The sequence below is a fragment of the Hyla sarda genome, chromosome 1 (genome assembly GCF_029499605.1).
Source record: "Hyla sarda isolate aHylSar1 chromosome 1, aHylSar1.hap1, whole genome shotgun sequence".
Taxonomy (NCBI): domain Eukaryota; kingdom Metazoa; phylum Chordata; class Amphibia; order Anura; family Hylidae; genus Hyla; species Hyla sarda.
Window position 1 is genome coordinate 303474897 of NC_079189.1, and position 17773 is coordinate 303492669.

Here is a 17773-nt window from a genome sequence, read left to right on the forward strand (position 1 = left end):
AAAGTGCAAAAACGGAAAAACCCTGATTCCTTAAGGGGTTAAGGAGTTAAACAGGAAAACACAAAATTAAAAATTGTCTGTGTCCTCAAGGGGTTAAAGATAGGGGGGGCATGTATAAAAACACAGGAGTTCATTATCAGAACTGCCTAAACCAATCAGATTCTTCCAGTCACTTGATGGCGCAGTCAGAAGTGAAAGCAGTGAGCTGATTGGTTGCTGCGCGCACTCCTCTCCTCAAGTAGTTTTGATAGAGGAGGTACACGGGGGGATTTCTCCTCTATACAGTGCTCTACAGATGGCACACGTTAAACAATACTCCCCTGCCCTACAGTAAGCCTTGTTGTCTCCGGGTGGACGCTTGTGGCGTCTCTGCGGAGGCCCCGACCCCACGTGAACCAGGATAAACACTACTGTCAGGCAGTGAGCGCTGATTGGCTGCACACATCCTCCAGCAGCCGGAAAGCGGAAGTGTACGTGCACCGGTGAGCTGGCTGCTGCTGTGGCAGGATGATCGGGGACCTATTGCTTTTCGGGTAAGAGAGGGCACAGGGTGTGTCTGTGAGGGCACAAGGGTTCCGGTCAGACTGGGGCTCTCCTTTATGTGTGACATCACATTAGAGCGCAGGACTCCACTGTCATGACGTCATCTATTTACACTCTAGTACAGTGTTTCCCAACTAGGGTTCCTCCAGCTGCTGCAAAACTACAAATCCCAGCATGCATGGACAGTCTTAGGCTGTCCGGGCCTGATGGGAGTTGTAGTTTTGCAACAGCTGGAAGCACCTTGGTTGGGAAACACTTCTTTAGGGTTATGGTTTGTTTTTTATGGCCACCAGTTTGCATCCCCTCTGTTGCATTGAGCCTACCTCCTATATCAGTGGTCTTCAAACCATCTAACTCCAGCTGTGGCAAAACTTCCTGCTGGGAGTTGTAGTTTTGCAACACTTGGAGGTTTACCATTTGAAGACCACTGTCCTAAATCCACAACCCCTATGTCAGTGGTCTCCAACTTGCGGACCTCCAGATGTTGCAAAACTACAACTCCCAGCATGCCCGGACAGCCGTTGGCTGTCCGGGCATGCTGGGAGTTGTAGTTTTGCAACTTCTGGAGGTCCGCAGGTTGGAGACCACTGCCCTATGTGATGACGTGTACTGCAACTTCATGGTAGATTTTTGTGTTTCAGTTTATGACTTTTTCATGAACTCTGCTCACTGTCAGTGAATGGGACATTGTTAGGCTATGTTTACATGGCGGAATTTCAGCCTGGAAAATGCGGATAGACATTCCACAAATTTGCACGTTCTGCCAGCACTAGGACTGTTCGAAAATGTGCCGTCTCCATAGACGGCAATGCATTTCTGAGCGGATTCCGTAGAAAGAATGAACATGTTTATTCTTACGGTGGAGATTAGAATTGGAATTTCCACTGCGGAAATATCTGCAGCGGAAACTCTGCCATGTGCACAGTGCAGCAGAATCCCATTGTAAATGATTGGACTGGACTGCAACAAGATACCCCTCAGAAATTCAGTCCCGTGAACATGGCCTCACATCCAGGGGTCCTAGAGGTTGTCTATAGTAGGGCAGGGTTACACGTGCCGTATTTTGCTGCGTATTTGCTGCAGCGTATTTTCCTACCCATTGAAGTCAATGGGAAGCAACATCAGCTGCAGAAAATATGCAGTAAAACATGTCCCATTTTCACACTACGGAATTATTGTGTGCGGAATTGTGCTCCGGAATTTCGTGGTGTGTGCCTTTGCATTAATATGAGTCTTCCGTGGAAGTTCATTCTTCTGACGGAATTACTCGTGCATTGCCATCAATGGTGATGGCACAGGGCCGCCTGGTCCTACCGCCAATGGAATCTCCACGCGTGGAATTCCGTGAGCCGAGTTTCTGTAGTGTGAACTTAGCCTCAGAAAACTGTCTTTGTTGCCTATGGTCACAGCTCAGCTTTTTGTTTTTCGAGAGCACAATGAAAGCTGACTTCTGATTGGTTGCGATGGGTAACAAAGCCAATTTTATTTTTGCCAGTGTAATAAATGTTTGCCAGTGAGGCGCTGTTTCCTGCTGCTCTCATATCTTGATTTTGCAATGTGGCGGTCGCAACGTGGGTGTGTCCTCATCCGCTATTAGGAATGTCCCTTATTCGGAGGCTGCAAATACATTAACCTCTTAAAGTCGCAGGGCGTACCTGTACGCCCTGCGCCCAGTCCTGGTATGTAACAAGGGGTCACGCCGTGGGTCAGTCCCGTCGGCTAATGAAAGCCAGGACCCTGAGCTGTTAGCGTGGCACCGATCATTGTGCCACGCGCTATTGACCCTTTAAACGGGGCGTTCAAAGTTGATCGCCGCGTCTAAAATGAAAGCTTCCCGGCAGGTCAGTAGGGCTGATGAGGACATTTTCGGTGAAATTGCGATGTCCCAATCAGCTAGAATGCGAACGGAGGTCCCCTTACCTGCCTCTGTCGCGTCCGATCGGGGATTGATTGCTCCAAGCCTGAAATCCAGGCTTGAGCAATCGTCCGCCAATAACATTGGTCTTTGCCGTGTCATTGCACGGCAATGATCTGTGTATGAGATCGGTATGTTCAGCGTAATAGCCACTGGGGGGGGGGGGGGGGCTGTAACACTGCAAAATAGCCACTAGGGGGGCTATAACACAGCAAAAAAAATAAGTTAATAAAGATCATTTAACCCCTTTCCTAATAAAAGTAAGAATCATCCCCCTTTTCCCATTTAAAAAGCAAAAAAACAAAACTGTGTAAATAAAAATAAACATGTGGTATCGCACGTGTACGGAAATGTCCGAACTATAAATATATATCTTTAATTAAACCGCACGGTCAATGGCGTACACGCAAAAAAAAAGTCCAAAATAGCGTATTTTTGGTAACTTTTTATATCATTAAAAAATTTATAAAAAGCAATCAAAAAGTCCTATCAATATAAAAATTGTACCGATAAACACTTCAGATCACGGCAGAAAAAAAAAAGTTATAGGGGTTAGAAGGTGACAATTTTAAACGTATACATTTTCCTGCATGTAGTTATGATTTTTTCCAGAAGTGCGACAAAATCAAACCTATATAAGAAGGGTATCATTTTAACCGTATGGACCTACAGAATAAAGATAAGATGTCAATTTTACCGGAAAATGTACGATGTAGAAACGGAAGCCCCCAAAAGTTACAAAATGGCGTTTTTTCAACAATTTTGTTGCACAATTAATTTTTTTTCCACTTCGCCATGGATATTTTGGTGACGCAAAAAATAAGCCATAATATGGAATTTTAGGTGCAAAATTTAAAGCATTATGATTTTTAGAAGGTGATGACGAAAAAATTAAAATGCAAAAATGGAAAAACCCTGCGTCCTTCACCAGTTAAGGACCCAGAGCGTACGGGTACGTCCTGACACCCTGTTACTTAAGGACCCAGGACGTACCTGTATGCCCGTGGGAATTTCGGTCCCCACCGGGTGGGGACCGGACCGGAGTTACTGCTGATATCGATCAGCAGGCACGCCGCGCAAATGCCCAGTAGGCTGGGCAGAACGGGGAAACTGAGGACCGGCACCGAAGGTCCACTTACCCATCGGCAGCAATCGGCGACAGAAGAGGACGGCGATGCGGCTCCCTGGATCCTACGGAAGCCGGTGAGTTGTCTAGCAACATCTGGAGGGCTAAAGTTTGAGACCACTATACAGTGGTCTCTAAACTGTAGCCCTCCAGATGTTGCAAAACTACAACTCCTAGCATGCCCAAACAGCAGTTTGCTGTCTAGGCATGCTAGGATTTGTAGTTTTGCAACTTCTGGAGGGCCGCAGTTTGGAGATAACTGTGCAGTGGTCTCTAAACTGTAGCCATCCAGATGTTGCAAAACTGCAAATCACAGCATGCCCAAACAGCAAACAGCTGTCTCGGCATGCTGGGAGTTGTAGTTGCATACCTCCAGCTGTTGCATAACTACATCTCCCAGCATGCCCTTCGGGATCAGTACATGCTGGGAGTTGTAGTTTTGCAACAGCTGAAGGCACACTGGTTGGAAAATACTGAGTTAGGTAACAGAACCTAACTGAAGGTTTTCCAACTAGTGTTACTCCAGCTGTTGCAAAACTACAACTCCCAGCATGCACAGTCTGTCAGTACATGCTGGGAGTTGTAGTTTTGAAACAGCTGGAGGCTTCAGGGTACATTCACACAGGCGGGTTTACAGTAAGTTTCCTGCTTGAAGTTTGAGCTGTGGCAAATATTTTGCCACAGCGCAAACTCCTAGCGGGAAACTCACTGTAAACCTCTCCCAGTGTGAATGTACCTTAAAAACACTACACTAATACTACACTAACACATAAAGGGTAAAACACTACATATACACCCCTTACACTGTCCTCCCCAATAAAAATGAAAAAGTATTGTACGGCAGTGTTTCCAAAACGGAGCCTCCAGCTGTTGCAAAACAACCACTCCCAGCATTTCCGGACAGCCACTGACTGTCCAGGCATGCTGGGAGTTTAGCAACAGCTGGAGGCACCCTTTTAGGGGTATTCTATGCCAGTGATTCCCAATGTCCACCCCTATGCAATCCCTAATGTAGTCCTCAAATGCGCATGGTGCTCTCTCACTTCGGGGCCTTGTCATATTTCAAGGAAATAGTTTAGGGTCACATATGGGGTATCGCCGTACTCGGGAGAAATTGCACTACAAATTTTGGGGGGCTTTTTCTCCTTTTACCCCTTATGAAAAGGAAAAGTTTGAGGCTACAGCAGCCGGTTAGTGTAAAAAAAAAGAAAAAATTTTACACTAACATGCTGGTGTTGTCCTTTATTTTTATTTATCAAAAGCGGTAAAAGGGAAAAAAAGACCCCCAAAATTTGTAACACAATTTCTCCTGAGTACGGAAATACCCCATATGTGGGCGTTTTTCTCTTACTCTGGACAGTTCCTAAAATGGACAGAGATGTCAGCAGAGAGCACTGTGCTCGTGATGTCAGCAGACAGCTCTGTTCCAAAAAGAAAACCATTTCCTCTGTAGTATTCAGCAGCTAATAAGTACTGGAAGGATTAAGATTTTTTAAAAGAAGTAATTTACAAATCTGTTAAACTTTCTGGCACTAGTTAATAAAAAAAATAAAAAATTAAATAAAGTTTTCCACTGGAATACCCCTTTAAGTCTTATGGGACTCTGCCGGGGAATTAAAAACTGTCTGCTATTGGGAGGTGTCCACTAAGGGAGATTTTACTGTACTACAATTCTCAGAATGCATTGCTTTCCTCCTGCTCTTTATCCCACCCTGCCTTCTCCCATCCCAGAGCAAACCTGCCAGTTCTCCACCCATAGCTGTGTGAAATGAAATGTTCTGCAGCAATCAGATGAGATTTCAGAACCTGTTATTCATTCCCTGTCCGCCTTGCCAGTGGTATTGTTCAGCACAAGGCAGCATGCTGTAAGGCTGTGTTCACATGTGGCATTTATAAGTGGTACTGCTGCGTTACTACCACAGTTTTCCAAAATTATACATATTTCAGTAAAATGCATTATTTTACAGCGATTTCAATAATTTTCTGCAATATTGCTCACAGTCCTGTATATAAAATACAACAAGGGATTTAGATGATTTTCTTTGCGGTGAAAAGGTGCAGAAAAGTCGCATGAGTGTTGAGTGCCTTCTCCTTAAATGTCCCAATAAACAGATGTGCATATGACATGGATATGCTGATGTAGGGGCTGATGACCTTGCCCAGGGGGTGGGACTAGAATTCAGATACCCTTTAGCCACACCTCCTAAGGCTATGTTCACATGTCGGAATATGTGCTGAATGTCCACCCGGAAAACACTGGTGTATATTCTGTACATTCGCTTGATTCGATGGCACTAGGACTGCTTGGAACAACACAGTCTTCACAGGAACCGCAGAAACATTGAACCCAGGGATGTGGAATTACTATCGCCCAACGCCCGGGACATGCAGTTCCGGGCAGGTGAATTTTTCAGGTCCTTAGTCGCGCTTCGGACAAGCAGGGCTTTACCTGAAAGCCCCTGACAAGCACAGCAGCGCTCAGAGTGTATGCAGCGAGCTCTGGACTCATGCCCGCTCCATACTCTGCAGCCCCCGGCTGTTTTCAGTAGCTGGGGGCCGTCGCTAATAGCCAGCATACGGCGATCGCCGCGGCTGGCTATTAACCCTTTAGATCACCGCTGTCAAAGCTGACAGTGGCGTCTAAAGGGACATGTGAATGCTCCCTGGAGGGTTAATGGGGTGGATCACCACCCCCCCGCAGCACGATCGCGAGTGTGATCCACTATGGAGGTAGCCGGAGGGCTTACCTCGGTTTCCCTGTGTCTGTGGCTCTGTCATTGATAGATCCTGGCTGGACTAGGTTCTATCAATGGATCGCAGAGCACACAGATCAGTGGAGTTCAATAGAACTCTATTGATCTGCATGAGGAATCTAATGATTCCTCCTAAAAGTCCCATAAGGGACTAATAAGTACCAAAGTGAAGAAGTAAAAAAAACAAAAAAAGTTTTTTTTATTAAAGTTTAAGACACACATTAAAGGGGTACTCCCGTGGAAAACTTTTTTTTTTTTTTATCAACTGGTGCCAGAAAGTTAAACAGATTTGTAAATTACTTCTATGAAAAAAATCTTAATCTTTCCAGTACTTTTTAGGGGCTGTATACTACAGAGGAAATGGGTTTTCTTTTTGGAACACAGTGTTCTCTGCTGACATCATGACCACAGTGTTCTTTGCGGACATCTGTCCATTTTAGGAACTGTCCAGAGTGTATATGCTTGCTATGGGGATTTTCTCCTACTCTGGACAGTTCTTAAAATGGACAGAGATGTCAGCAGAGAGCACTGTGGTCATGATGTCAACAGAGACCTCTGTGTTCCAAAAAGAAAACCATTTCCTCTGTAGTATTCAGCAGCCAATAAGTACTGGAAGGATTAAGATTTTTTTATAGAAGTAATTTACGAATCTCATATATCCACAGAAGAGAAAGAAAGCAGAGCACTCACCAGCGTCCTCTCTTGAAAGCAGCTTTTATTTCAGTGTTCCGTTAACAACCATCAGGTCTCAGGTACACATCGGGGGGACACAGACTGGGGAGTGCGGCAGTGAGACGCTGGGGTATCCTCTAGGTTTCAAGAGAGGACGCTGGTGAGTGCTCTGCTTTCTTTCTCTTCTGTGGATACATGAGATTCTATCTCTTCAAGCGTGGTAGCACCAACGAAGTACCTCCAGCAGTTGCGAGGGGATTTACCAGTTGTCTATGGGTTTTCCATTTTCAGGATACAACTTAGTGGTGCCGAGCTACTCTCTATCAGACTGTGTAATTTACAAATCTGTTCAACTTTCTGGCACCAGTTGATTTAAAAAAAAATATATATATATATTCCACCGGAGTACCCCTTTAACCCCTTCCATATTAAAAGTTCAAAGCACTTCCTTTTCCTATATAAAAGCATGTAAACATAATAAAAATAAACATTTTTGGTATCGCTGTGTGCGTATTTGTACGAACTATTAAAATATAACCTTATGTATCCCGTACGGTAAATTACATAATTGTAGAAAAAAAAAAAAAATACCAAACCACAGAATTGCAATTTTTTAGAATATCCCGGAAAAAAAAGTTCAGTGATTAACCCCTTAAGGACCAGGCCCATTTTGGCCTTAAAGGGGTACTCCACACCCCTAGACATATTATCCCCTATCCAAAGGATAGGGGATAAGATGTCAGATCGCCGGGGTCCCGCTGCTGTGGGCCCCCGGGATCTCAGCTGCTGCACCCACCTGTACGGCTTCCACCTCACACTCCTCCCCTGTGTGACGTCACGCCCCGCCCCCTCAATGCAAGTCTATGGGAGGTCCGTCACGCTTCCTCCCATAGACATGCATTGAGGGGGCGGGACATCAAGCTCGTCCGCCATTGTGGTCGGGTCCGAAGCCTCCAGCGTTGCCGGTGTGAGGTGGAAGCCATACAGGTGGGTGCAGCAGCCGAGATCCCGGGGGCACACAGCACCAGGACCCCGGCGATCTGACATCTAATCCCCTATCCTTTGAATAGGGGATAAGAAGTCTAGGGGTGCGGAGTAGCCCTTTAAGGACCATAACTCTCTAAAAATCATAACTCTCTTATATTTCCATCCACAGACCCATATGAGGGCTTGTTTTTTGCGTCACCAATTGTACTTTGTAATGACATCACTTATTTTACCATAAAATGTACGGCGCAACCAAACAAATATTATTTATGTGGGAAAATTGAAAAGAAAACCGCAATTTAGCAAATTTTGGAAGGTTTTGTTTTCATGCTGTACACTTTCCGGTAAAAATGACATGTTTTTCTTTATTCTGTGGGTCAATACGATTAAATTGATACCCATGTATTGATACCCAATGATACCCATTTTCTATAATTGTAGCGCTTAAAAAAAAGAACCTCAAACTATTTGAACAAAATTAGTATGTTTTGAAATTGCCCTATTTTGACCACCTATAACTTTCAAATTTTTCCATATATGGGGCGATATGAGGGCTAATTTTTGCGCCATGATCTGTAGTTTTTATCAGTACCACTTTTGCTTAGGTTTTACTTTTTATGAATTTATTAATTTTTTGGGGAATAAAATGTGACAAAAAAGCAGCAATTTTGGCCTTTTTTTTATTTTTTAAGTTTATGCCATTCACCGTAGGGGATAATTAACAATATATTTTAATAGTTCAGACTTTTACACACGCGGCGATACCAAATATGTGTATTAATAATATTTTTTACGCTTTTTTGGGGGGTAAAATGGGAAAAACGGACGTTTTACTTTTTTATTGGGGGGAGGGGATTTGTCACATTTTTTTAACTTTTTATTTAACATCTTTTTACTTTTTTATTTTTTTTATTTTTTTAGTCCATAGGGGACTATTCATAGCAATCAGTTGATTGCTAATACTGTTCAGTGCTATCGGTCAACAGAGCAGAAGACCCCGGGAGACGGCCGGAGCCAGTTGAGGGGACCTCCGGCCGCCATGCTGGATGATCGGATCCCCACGGCAGTGCTGCGGGCGATCCGATCATCCAAAGTACCGCACTACTGCAGATGCCGTGATCTGTATTGGTCACGGCATCTGAGGGGTTAATGGCAGACATCCGCGCGATCGCGGATGTCCGCCATTACCGGCGGGTCCCTGGCTGCTGATAGCAGCCGGGACCTGCCGGGCTTGACACGAGCACCGCTCCGGTGCTCGCGATCATGGCGGCGCGTAAATGTACGTCATGGTGCGCTAAGTACCACGTCACCATGACGTACATTTACGTCCATTGTCATTAAGGGGTTAAAAAGTCAGATCAATACCAAAATGGTACCAATACAAAAACAGATTATGGCGCATAAAATGAGCCCTCATACAGCCTGGTATGCAGGGGGAGGGGGATGGGAAGGCTAGAAGGGTCAGAAAATGGCAATTAAAAATAATTCGAAAAAGTTCAGAATTTTTTTTTAAATTAGTAAAACAGGAAAGAAACTATACAAATCTGGTATCGCTGTAATCGGGCCGGCCTGAAGTATCAAAACAACATGTTATCTCAACCACAAAGTAAATGGCGTAGAGAAGAAAACCACCAAATCTGCTAAATTATCTTTTACTATTTCAATTTCACTTCACCAATATTTTTTGGTCTAGAGAATGTTATGGAAAAATTAAAAGGTATCATTATATTAGTTAGTTATGGCTATTATAGGGCGAGGAGGAAAAAACGAGTGTAAAAGCGAAAATTAGCCCGGACAAGTTGATTTTTCTCCGTTTTAGTCCCGTGGACAAGTAGTTTTTTTATTGAATTTCCACACCCCTGGAACTTGTTTAATGTTTCTGCGGACACCAGAATAAGGATTTCTACAGCACATGTTTCTGTTGTATTTACAGTGTGACTTACAAAAAAATTACTCATAATATGCCAAAATCCCTTAAAATATAACTTTTATTAAAGCACACTTACAAATAGATGAATGTAAATGATTAGAAGACTCTACAACATAGTAAACCAATAGGAAAGAAATACTGGAGTAATAATAAACATTAAAATATTAAGTAAAAAAGCGCCAAAAAGAATCACAAAACAAAAAATCCCTATATGCACATAGTCACCCCCAACAAAATAAATATACAAATGGTAAAAAAAGAATGTAGGAGATAATGAAAAGTGAAAATCACTTACATATCAGACGATCATATGCTGGAAAAAACAGTTCCATAGAGTGATGAATATAATGAAGGAGAGCTAATGTTTGGGGGGAAAAGGGGGTGAAAACAAAATAAATGCCCAGTCCACCATCAAGTGAATAAACCTCACTCAAATACAGATAAGGTCATCTGAAAACCTCTATTGTACATACATATACTCATAAACGGTACTACACCCTATGATGACGCATCATCATACCACTGACTAATAATTACAGAAATCACATTATATTAAATTAAACCAAAAAAAGGCTTAATTCTTAAAAGCAGATAGACCAGAAATCAACCTCAACGCGTTTCCCCCTAAAAAGGTACTAAACTGGGTTCCTCAGGAGGTATCTATACACAAACAAACTATTCTCACAATAGAAACTGAAGCCCATGATACCGGCAGAAGTCTTAGAAATGAAGCATAGTGGTGCACACCCCTTTTTGGTTTCATTTAATATAATGTGATTTCTGTAATTATTAGTCAGTGGTATGATGATGCGTCATCATAGGGTGTAGTACCATTTATTAGTATATGTATGTACAATAGAGGTTTACAGATGACCTTATCTGTATTTGATGTGATCGTTAGGGGATTGAGTACTTGTTTTGTTTTCACCCCCTTTTTTTCCCCAACATTAGTTCTCCTTCATTATATTCATCACTCTATAGAACTGTTTCTCCAGCATATGATCGTCTATGTTTTTTTATTTTTTACTATTCATTATCTCCTACATGCTTTTTTACCATTTGTACATTTATTTTGTTTGTGGTGACTCTATTTGCATATAGGGATAGTTTATATTGTGATTTTTTTTTTTTTTTTTGGGGGGGGGGGGGGGGGGGCGCTTTTGTACTAAAAATGCTCCGGTATTTCTTTTCAGTTGATACTCATCTACACCTACTAATTTGGTTTACTATGTTGTAGAGCCTTCTATTCATTTACATTTATCTACGTTTAAGTGTGATGTAATAAAAGTTATGTTTTAAGTGATTTTGGCAGATTATAAGTATGCACAGTGTGGCTGAATCCCATTGAAATATTTTGGTCCAAAATTCCGCTGTGTGAACATACCCTAAGACAGCAGAGGATGATGCGTTGTTTCGGGAGGGAAGAGGCGTGGAGTCGGAGACAATACTGCACTTACAATGAAAGGTCTAAACAACTTCCTAGGAATCGCTGAAAAGCATGCTGAAACCAGTGTCTGATAACACTATATCAAAATGATTAGGGTGATAGTCTTATTTAAATACAATTTTCTGAAACCTGAATACCCCTTTAATTGTAGTATTGAATTCCCTACCAAAACAATCAACCTTATACATGTAAATCTGCTTGAGACAGATTTTATATTGTGCTCTTGTAGGTGTCACTGACCCAGCAGAGAAACTATTATGACTTTGATATGCTTATAGCCAGAAAACTACTATAAATATCCTCTTTTAACTGTAAGTGAATGAATCTAATCATAAATCTGAGATGAAGTTTTGTAATAAACAGTGAATATATCTGTATCCAGTCCTAGAGAACAATGGCCGACATTTATCATTGTCTTTAGACTGTTTTTTAAACAGCAGGGCTTATTTGTGCCTTTTGGTTTACAAATTTCTGCTGATTTTGAGTTGCAATCCCCTGATTTTGGCAATACACATGATATGGAAGGGTTTTATGAACTGCGCCTTTTTGTAAAAAGGTGCAAAAAAGGCGCAAAGCCACTGAAAAGTCTCTAAAACTACACCAGCCCAGACTTAGCTTTTTGGTGTATGAAGAGAGAAATTTCAATAAATTTGGTGCTCCTACTAGGGCTGGGCGGTATGGCCAAGTATGTGTATCGCGTATTTTTGTAACTTATGGCGGTTCCACGGTATATAACGGTATCCACCCCCCCCCCCCCAAATTAATTATTAGCCCAGCGCTGCGCTGTCCCCATTGGGGTAAATACTCACATGTCACCCGCAAGCGCTGCCCTCCTCGTCCTCCTGTTTGTTGCGGGCTGCCGGCGCTGACACTCTATACTGTACACTGTATCCCTATGCCCGGGCTGCAGAAGGTAAACAAAAATAAACTTTAATGCACATTCCTACGTTGGCCTTACGCTCTTCCTGGGGACATGAACGTTGGACAGCCGTCAGCCTATCGCCGGCTGCAGCGATGTACCGTCTCGGCCGGTGATGGGCTGAGCCCACTGTCATGTAAGAAGCCGGCTTCTTACATGACAGTGGGCTCAACCTATCACCGGCTGAGGCGGAACATGGCTGCGGCCGGTGATAGGCTGACGGCTGTCCAACGTTCATGTCCCCAGGAAGCTGGTCCGGACCGACGGGGAAGGGGAGTTAAAGTTTATTTTGTTTACCTTTTGCAGCCCGGGCATAGGGATACAGTATAGAGCAGTGGTCTTCAACCTGCGAACCTCCAGATGTTGCAAAACTACAACTCCCAGCATGCCCAGACAGCCAACGGCTGTCCGAGCATGCTCGGAGTTGTAGTTTTGCAACATCTGGAGGTTGAAGACCACTGGTATAGTGTGTCAGCACCGGCAGCCGCAACAAACAGGAGGACGAGGAGGGTAACCTATGTGAGTAGTACCCCGATGGGGACAGCGCAGCGCTGGGCTAATAATTAATTGGGGGAAGGGGCAGAACAGCGCTCGCGGGTCACATATGATTTGTTCCCCGATGTGGGGACAGCGCTGGGCTGATAATTCATTCCCGAGGGGGAGGGGCCAAACTGGTATTGCGGTATGAGTTAAAATTCATATCGTGCAGCACAAAAATTTCGGTATGCGGTATAAACCGGTATACCACCCAGCCCTGCTCCTACACATTACCAGCACACAAAAAAAGTGTAGAAAAATGCTTCACTTACACCTACAATGATAAATGCTTCACTTACACCTACAATGATAAATGCTTCACTTACACCTACAATGATGAATGCTTCACTTACACCTACAATGATGAATGCTGGCCAATGTGTTTATACCTTTTGAAACTTTTTATGTTCTTTATATGCTAATTATTTTTGAAGGGATATTCCCAACTTGCAAATGTATAGGAGATAACAAGCAGTGTGGGTCTGATTGCTGGGATCCCTGCCCATCACAAGAATGCTTGGCAATGTTCAGAAGCCATATGGAGAATGAATGCAGCAGGTTCCCATGGTTTGACCACCACTGAACAGCTTGTTATCCCCTATCCCCTATCTTGTTGATAGGGGGTAACTTTGTGCCTTGGGAATACCCCATTAATAAACGGAAACTGAGCTGTTATATTGTAGTACTGCAGTACATAATCTGAATGACCCTTTCCATTCATCTATAACAGGACGCTGTTGGTGAATGCCGGAGCAGTATTGAACTTCAAATTGTGAGTTTTCAACAATGTTAACCTGCCAGGTGAAATGCTAACAACTAGAAAATTGAATCTACTGAGCTTTCAGCTTATTTTCAGAGGGTACCCCTTACACCTAGACATTTTAGACCTTGAAGTAAGACATTTCATCTCTCCAGTGGTTGTGTATGGTATTGAAATTTATAGAGCGAAGATCCAATGCCACACACACAATCTGTATACATTGATCCTTCAACTTACAATGGCCTCAGGTTACAATAGTTTCAACATACAGTGATCTTTTCTGGACCATTGTAACTTGAAACCAGACTCCACATACAATGCTACAGATGTGTCAATGTCTGGAAGATCTGACCAATCAGAATGAGCATTTTACTGGTAAACACCTGTAAGGGTGGGTTCACACCATGATTTTGCAATACGGTTTTAGCATACGGTTTCATTAAAAAAATGTATGCAACCTTACAGAAAACCATGCCCATAGACTTCCCATTCAAAACCGTGTGCACCATAATGTATACGGTTGTCTCCGTTTTCCAAACCGTACGGTTTTTCACAGTTTTTTTTTTTTCCGGACAGAAAACCGTATTAAACCTTATACTTTCTTTTTTAACATGGGAGTCAATAGGAACCGTATGTGCCTACGGTTCCATCCGGTTTTCACCATCTGGTTTTTGACTTTGCACAGTTTGTTTTCTTGGAATTTCAATCAAACAAGTGAAACTTTATTCATATTGGAGTGAAAAAGTTAAAAATGTATACTTTTTTTTTTATTATTGAAATTTTTTTAAACAGATGCGACCGGACATCATTTTTCAAACTGTATACAGATAAAAATTTGTACACACATTTTGATACAGTTTAGTCAGGTTTTGAGGAATGCGTTTTTTAAAATCAAAAACCTGATACGGGAACTGTATTGCAAAAACGTGGCGTGAACCCTTATACTGAAGTGCATATACTGATTGGCTGTCTGATAGCACCCCCTACAGTACAGGGAGGTATTACATGTTCTCTACTACTCTTTACCTGTGCCATGGTTAGATGCTCCTTTGGACACCAGGTAAGGGCGGCTCCATTTTAAGACCCTGAAGCAGCTCTTGTCCCCTACATAATCCGTGATTTACAGCATCTAACTGCTCTACTTTTATATGTAAGGTCTTCATATATCTATATTATTTATTTCCTTATTTTTCTTTAATCCTTGCTTTTTATTTTTCTATTTTTGGATGACATTTTGGGGCTTCAGAACCAATTACCAGGTTTCCATCTATTTCTGGTCTCCTAATGGTTTCAACATACAATGGTCGTCCTGAAACAAATTCATATTTCTACTTAATGGAACCACTGTATATAAAGGTGGCGCTGTTTGACATTACATAAACATGGCCTCTTTCTTCCTTTGACAGCCCCTCAAAATACAAAGTACCTTTATATAAAATCAAGCAGAACAGCCAGGAGAATGTCAGATTCTCAGGGGAGTCTGGGCTTTTCCTCCAGCAGGCTAAGGTTCTAGAGATCTGATTTGCACCTGCCAGTATAGACCTTTACATATTCCCAGCTGCTGTGCTGTTTTCTAGATCCGCTGCTTTCTTTAATAAAAATATATTTTATAAAGTTCCAAAAACTACACTTCATGGTAAAAATCCAGCAAGGCTGCCCTTTCCACTGCTGTTCTGTGCAGCCCCCAGCCACCTTGGCATCCTTGGTAACTCGTTTCGGGATGGCATTCAAGACAGGTAAGTAGGCTGTGCATGGAGTTCTCTCCATTGTAGTTTATGAAAGTAGAAAAATGCTTCCATCTAGGCTCCCTTTCTCTAAAGCAGTGGTCTTCAACCTGTGGACCTCCAGATGTTGCAAAACTACAACTCCCAGCATGCCCGGACAGCCGTTGGCTGTCCGGGCATGCTGGTAGTTGTAGTTTTGCAACATCTGGAGGTCCGCAGGTTGGAGACCACTGCTCTAGAGCAGGGATGTGGAATTTCTATCGCCCGACGCCCCGGACTAGCAGTTTTGGGCGCCGGGCAGGTGAATTTGTCCGGCCCTTAGCCCGGCTTCGGGCAAGCAGGGCCGGACCTGACAAGTGCCGCGGCGATCTGCAGTCTGTATGGAGCGGGATCCCGACTCCTGCCCGCTCCATACTCTGCAGCCTGTGTCCTCGGAAGCAGAGCAGGGGAGATGAGAAGCTGTGTATGTGTCTTCTCTCCCCTGCTCTGCAGACGTGCGGGGGGAGATGAGGGGGCGTGGCTTATTTCTCCCCGTGCAGACCTGCGTCCTTTGCCTTCGCTCCCCGCACGTCTGCACGGGGAGACTGTATGCGGCGCTCACAGGGGAGTATGGAGCGGGCTCGGGATTCCTGCCCGCTCCATACTCTGCAGCCCCCGGCTGTTCTCAGAAGCCAGGGGCCGCCGCTAATAGCCAGCATGCGGCGATCGCCGCAGCTGGCTATTAACCCTTTAGATCGCCGCTGTCAAAGCTGACAGCGGCGTCTAAAGGGACATGTGAACGCTCCCTGGTGGGCTAGTGGGGTGGATCGCCCCCCCCCGCAGCGCGATCGCAGAGGGGGCGATCCACTATGGAGGTAGCCGGAGGACTTACCTCTGCTTCCTCCAGTCCCAGCTCTGTCATTGATAGATCCTGGCTGGATCACAGAGCACACAGATTAATAGAGTTCAATAGATCTCTATTCATCTGTCTGAGGAATCTAATGATTCCTCCTATAAGTGTAATAAAGTGTTAAAAAAAAAATCATAATAAATAAAAGTTTTAATAAAAGTTTGAAAGACACACATTAACCCAGTGGTCTTCAAACTGTGCCCCTACAGATGTTACAAAACTACAATTCCCAGCATGCCAGGACAGCCGTTGGCTGTCCGGGCATGCTGGGAGTTGTAGTTTTGCAACATCTGGAGGGCCACAGTTTGAAGACCGCTGCATTAACCCCTTCCATGTTAAAAGTTCAAATCACCCCCTTTACCTATATAAAAACATGCAAACATAATAAAAATAAACCTATTTGGTATCGCTTCGTGCGTAATTGTACAACCTATTAAAATATAACATTATGTATCCCGTACGGTAAATGTAAAAAAAAAATACCAAACCACAGATTTGAAATTTTTATAATATCCCATAAAAAAAGTAAAAAAGCGATTTAAAAAGTCAGATGAATACCAAGATGGTACCGATACAAAAAACAGATTATGGCGCAAAAAATGAGCCCTCATACAGCCTGGTATGCGGAAAAAAAAATAAAGCTACAGGGGTTAAAAAATGGCAATTAAAAAAAATTTGAAAAAGTCCAGAATTAGTAAAACATGACGTAAACGATACAAATCTGGTATCGCTATAATCAGGCGCCTAAAGTATAAAACGAACATGTTACCTCAACCACAAGGTAAATGGCGCAGAAAAGAAAAACCACCAAATCTGCTAAATTATCTTTTACTATTTCAATTTCACTTCACTTAATATATATTTATATATTTTTTTGGTTCAGAGAATATGTTATTGAAAAATTAAAAGGTATCATTATAGTAGGTAGTTATGGCTATTATAGGGCGAGGAGGAAAAAACGAGAGGGTAAAAGCGAAAATTGGCCGGACAAGTGGATCGTCATGAGGGACAAGTAGATTTTGCTCCATTTTAGTCCCGTGGACAAGTAGTTTTTTTATAAAATTTCCACACCCCTGCTAGAGTGTCAAATGAGGAAACGGGGGGGGGGGGGTACCTCATTCACCCACAAAGTTTAAGAAGTGTAAGGCTATGTTCACGTGTCAAGATTTCAATGCGGAATTCACGTGTCAGTGATTTCAATGGGATTCTGCTTCTCTGTGCACACAACGAAATTCCAATTCTGTTGTCCACAGGAAGAATAGACATGTCCATTGTTTTGGTAGACTCTGCATGGAATGCATTGCCCATCTATGAGGCAGCACATTCCTGTGCGGTCCTAGCACCAGCATGTCATGCCAGCGCCCGCAGGTTTTCTGTGCGGACATTCTGAAATATGAACATAGCCTAACCCTGAGTCCATGTTTACACGGCAGAATTTCCGTGCCGGATTCCCCGTTGGATGGGACTCTGCTACAGCAGAATGCGGAAACGGCACGGAAATTCTGCGGTGTGAACATGGACTCAGGGTTAGGCTATGTTCATATTTCAGAATGTCCGCACGGAAATTAAAT

The 17773-nt window shown here is 43.2% G+C and overlaps 1 protein-coding gene across 1 annotated transcript in view; it reads left to right on the forward strand.

Annotated features, from left to right (window-relative positions):
* The first annotated feature begins 233 nt into the window (after positions 1-233).
* SMIM7 (small integral membrane protein 7) overlaps positions 234-17773 on the forward strand; it is a 35169-nt gene continuing 17629 nt past the window's right edge. Inside the window, exons 1-2 of the mRNA XM_056518155.1 lie at positions 234-533; positions 13560-13601. Of these exons, the coding sequence (XP_056374130.1) occupies positions 508-533; positions 13560-13601 (68 nt within the window). The 5' untranslated portion in view covers positions 234-507. The remainder of the gene's footprint in view (positions 534-13559; positions 13602-17773) is intronic.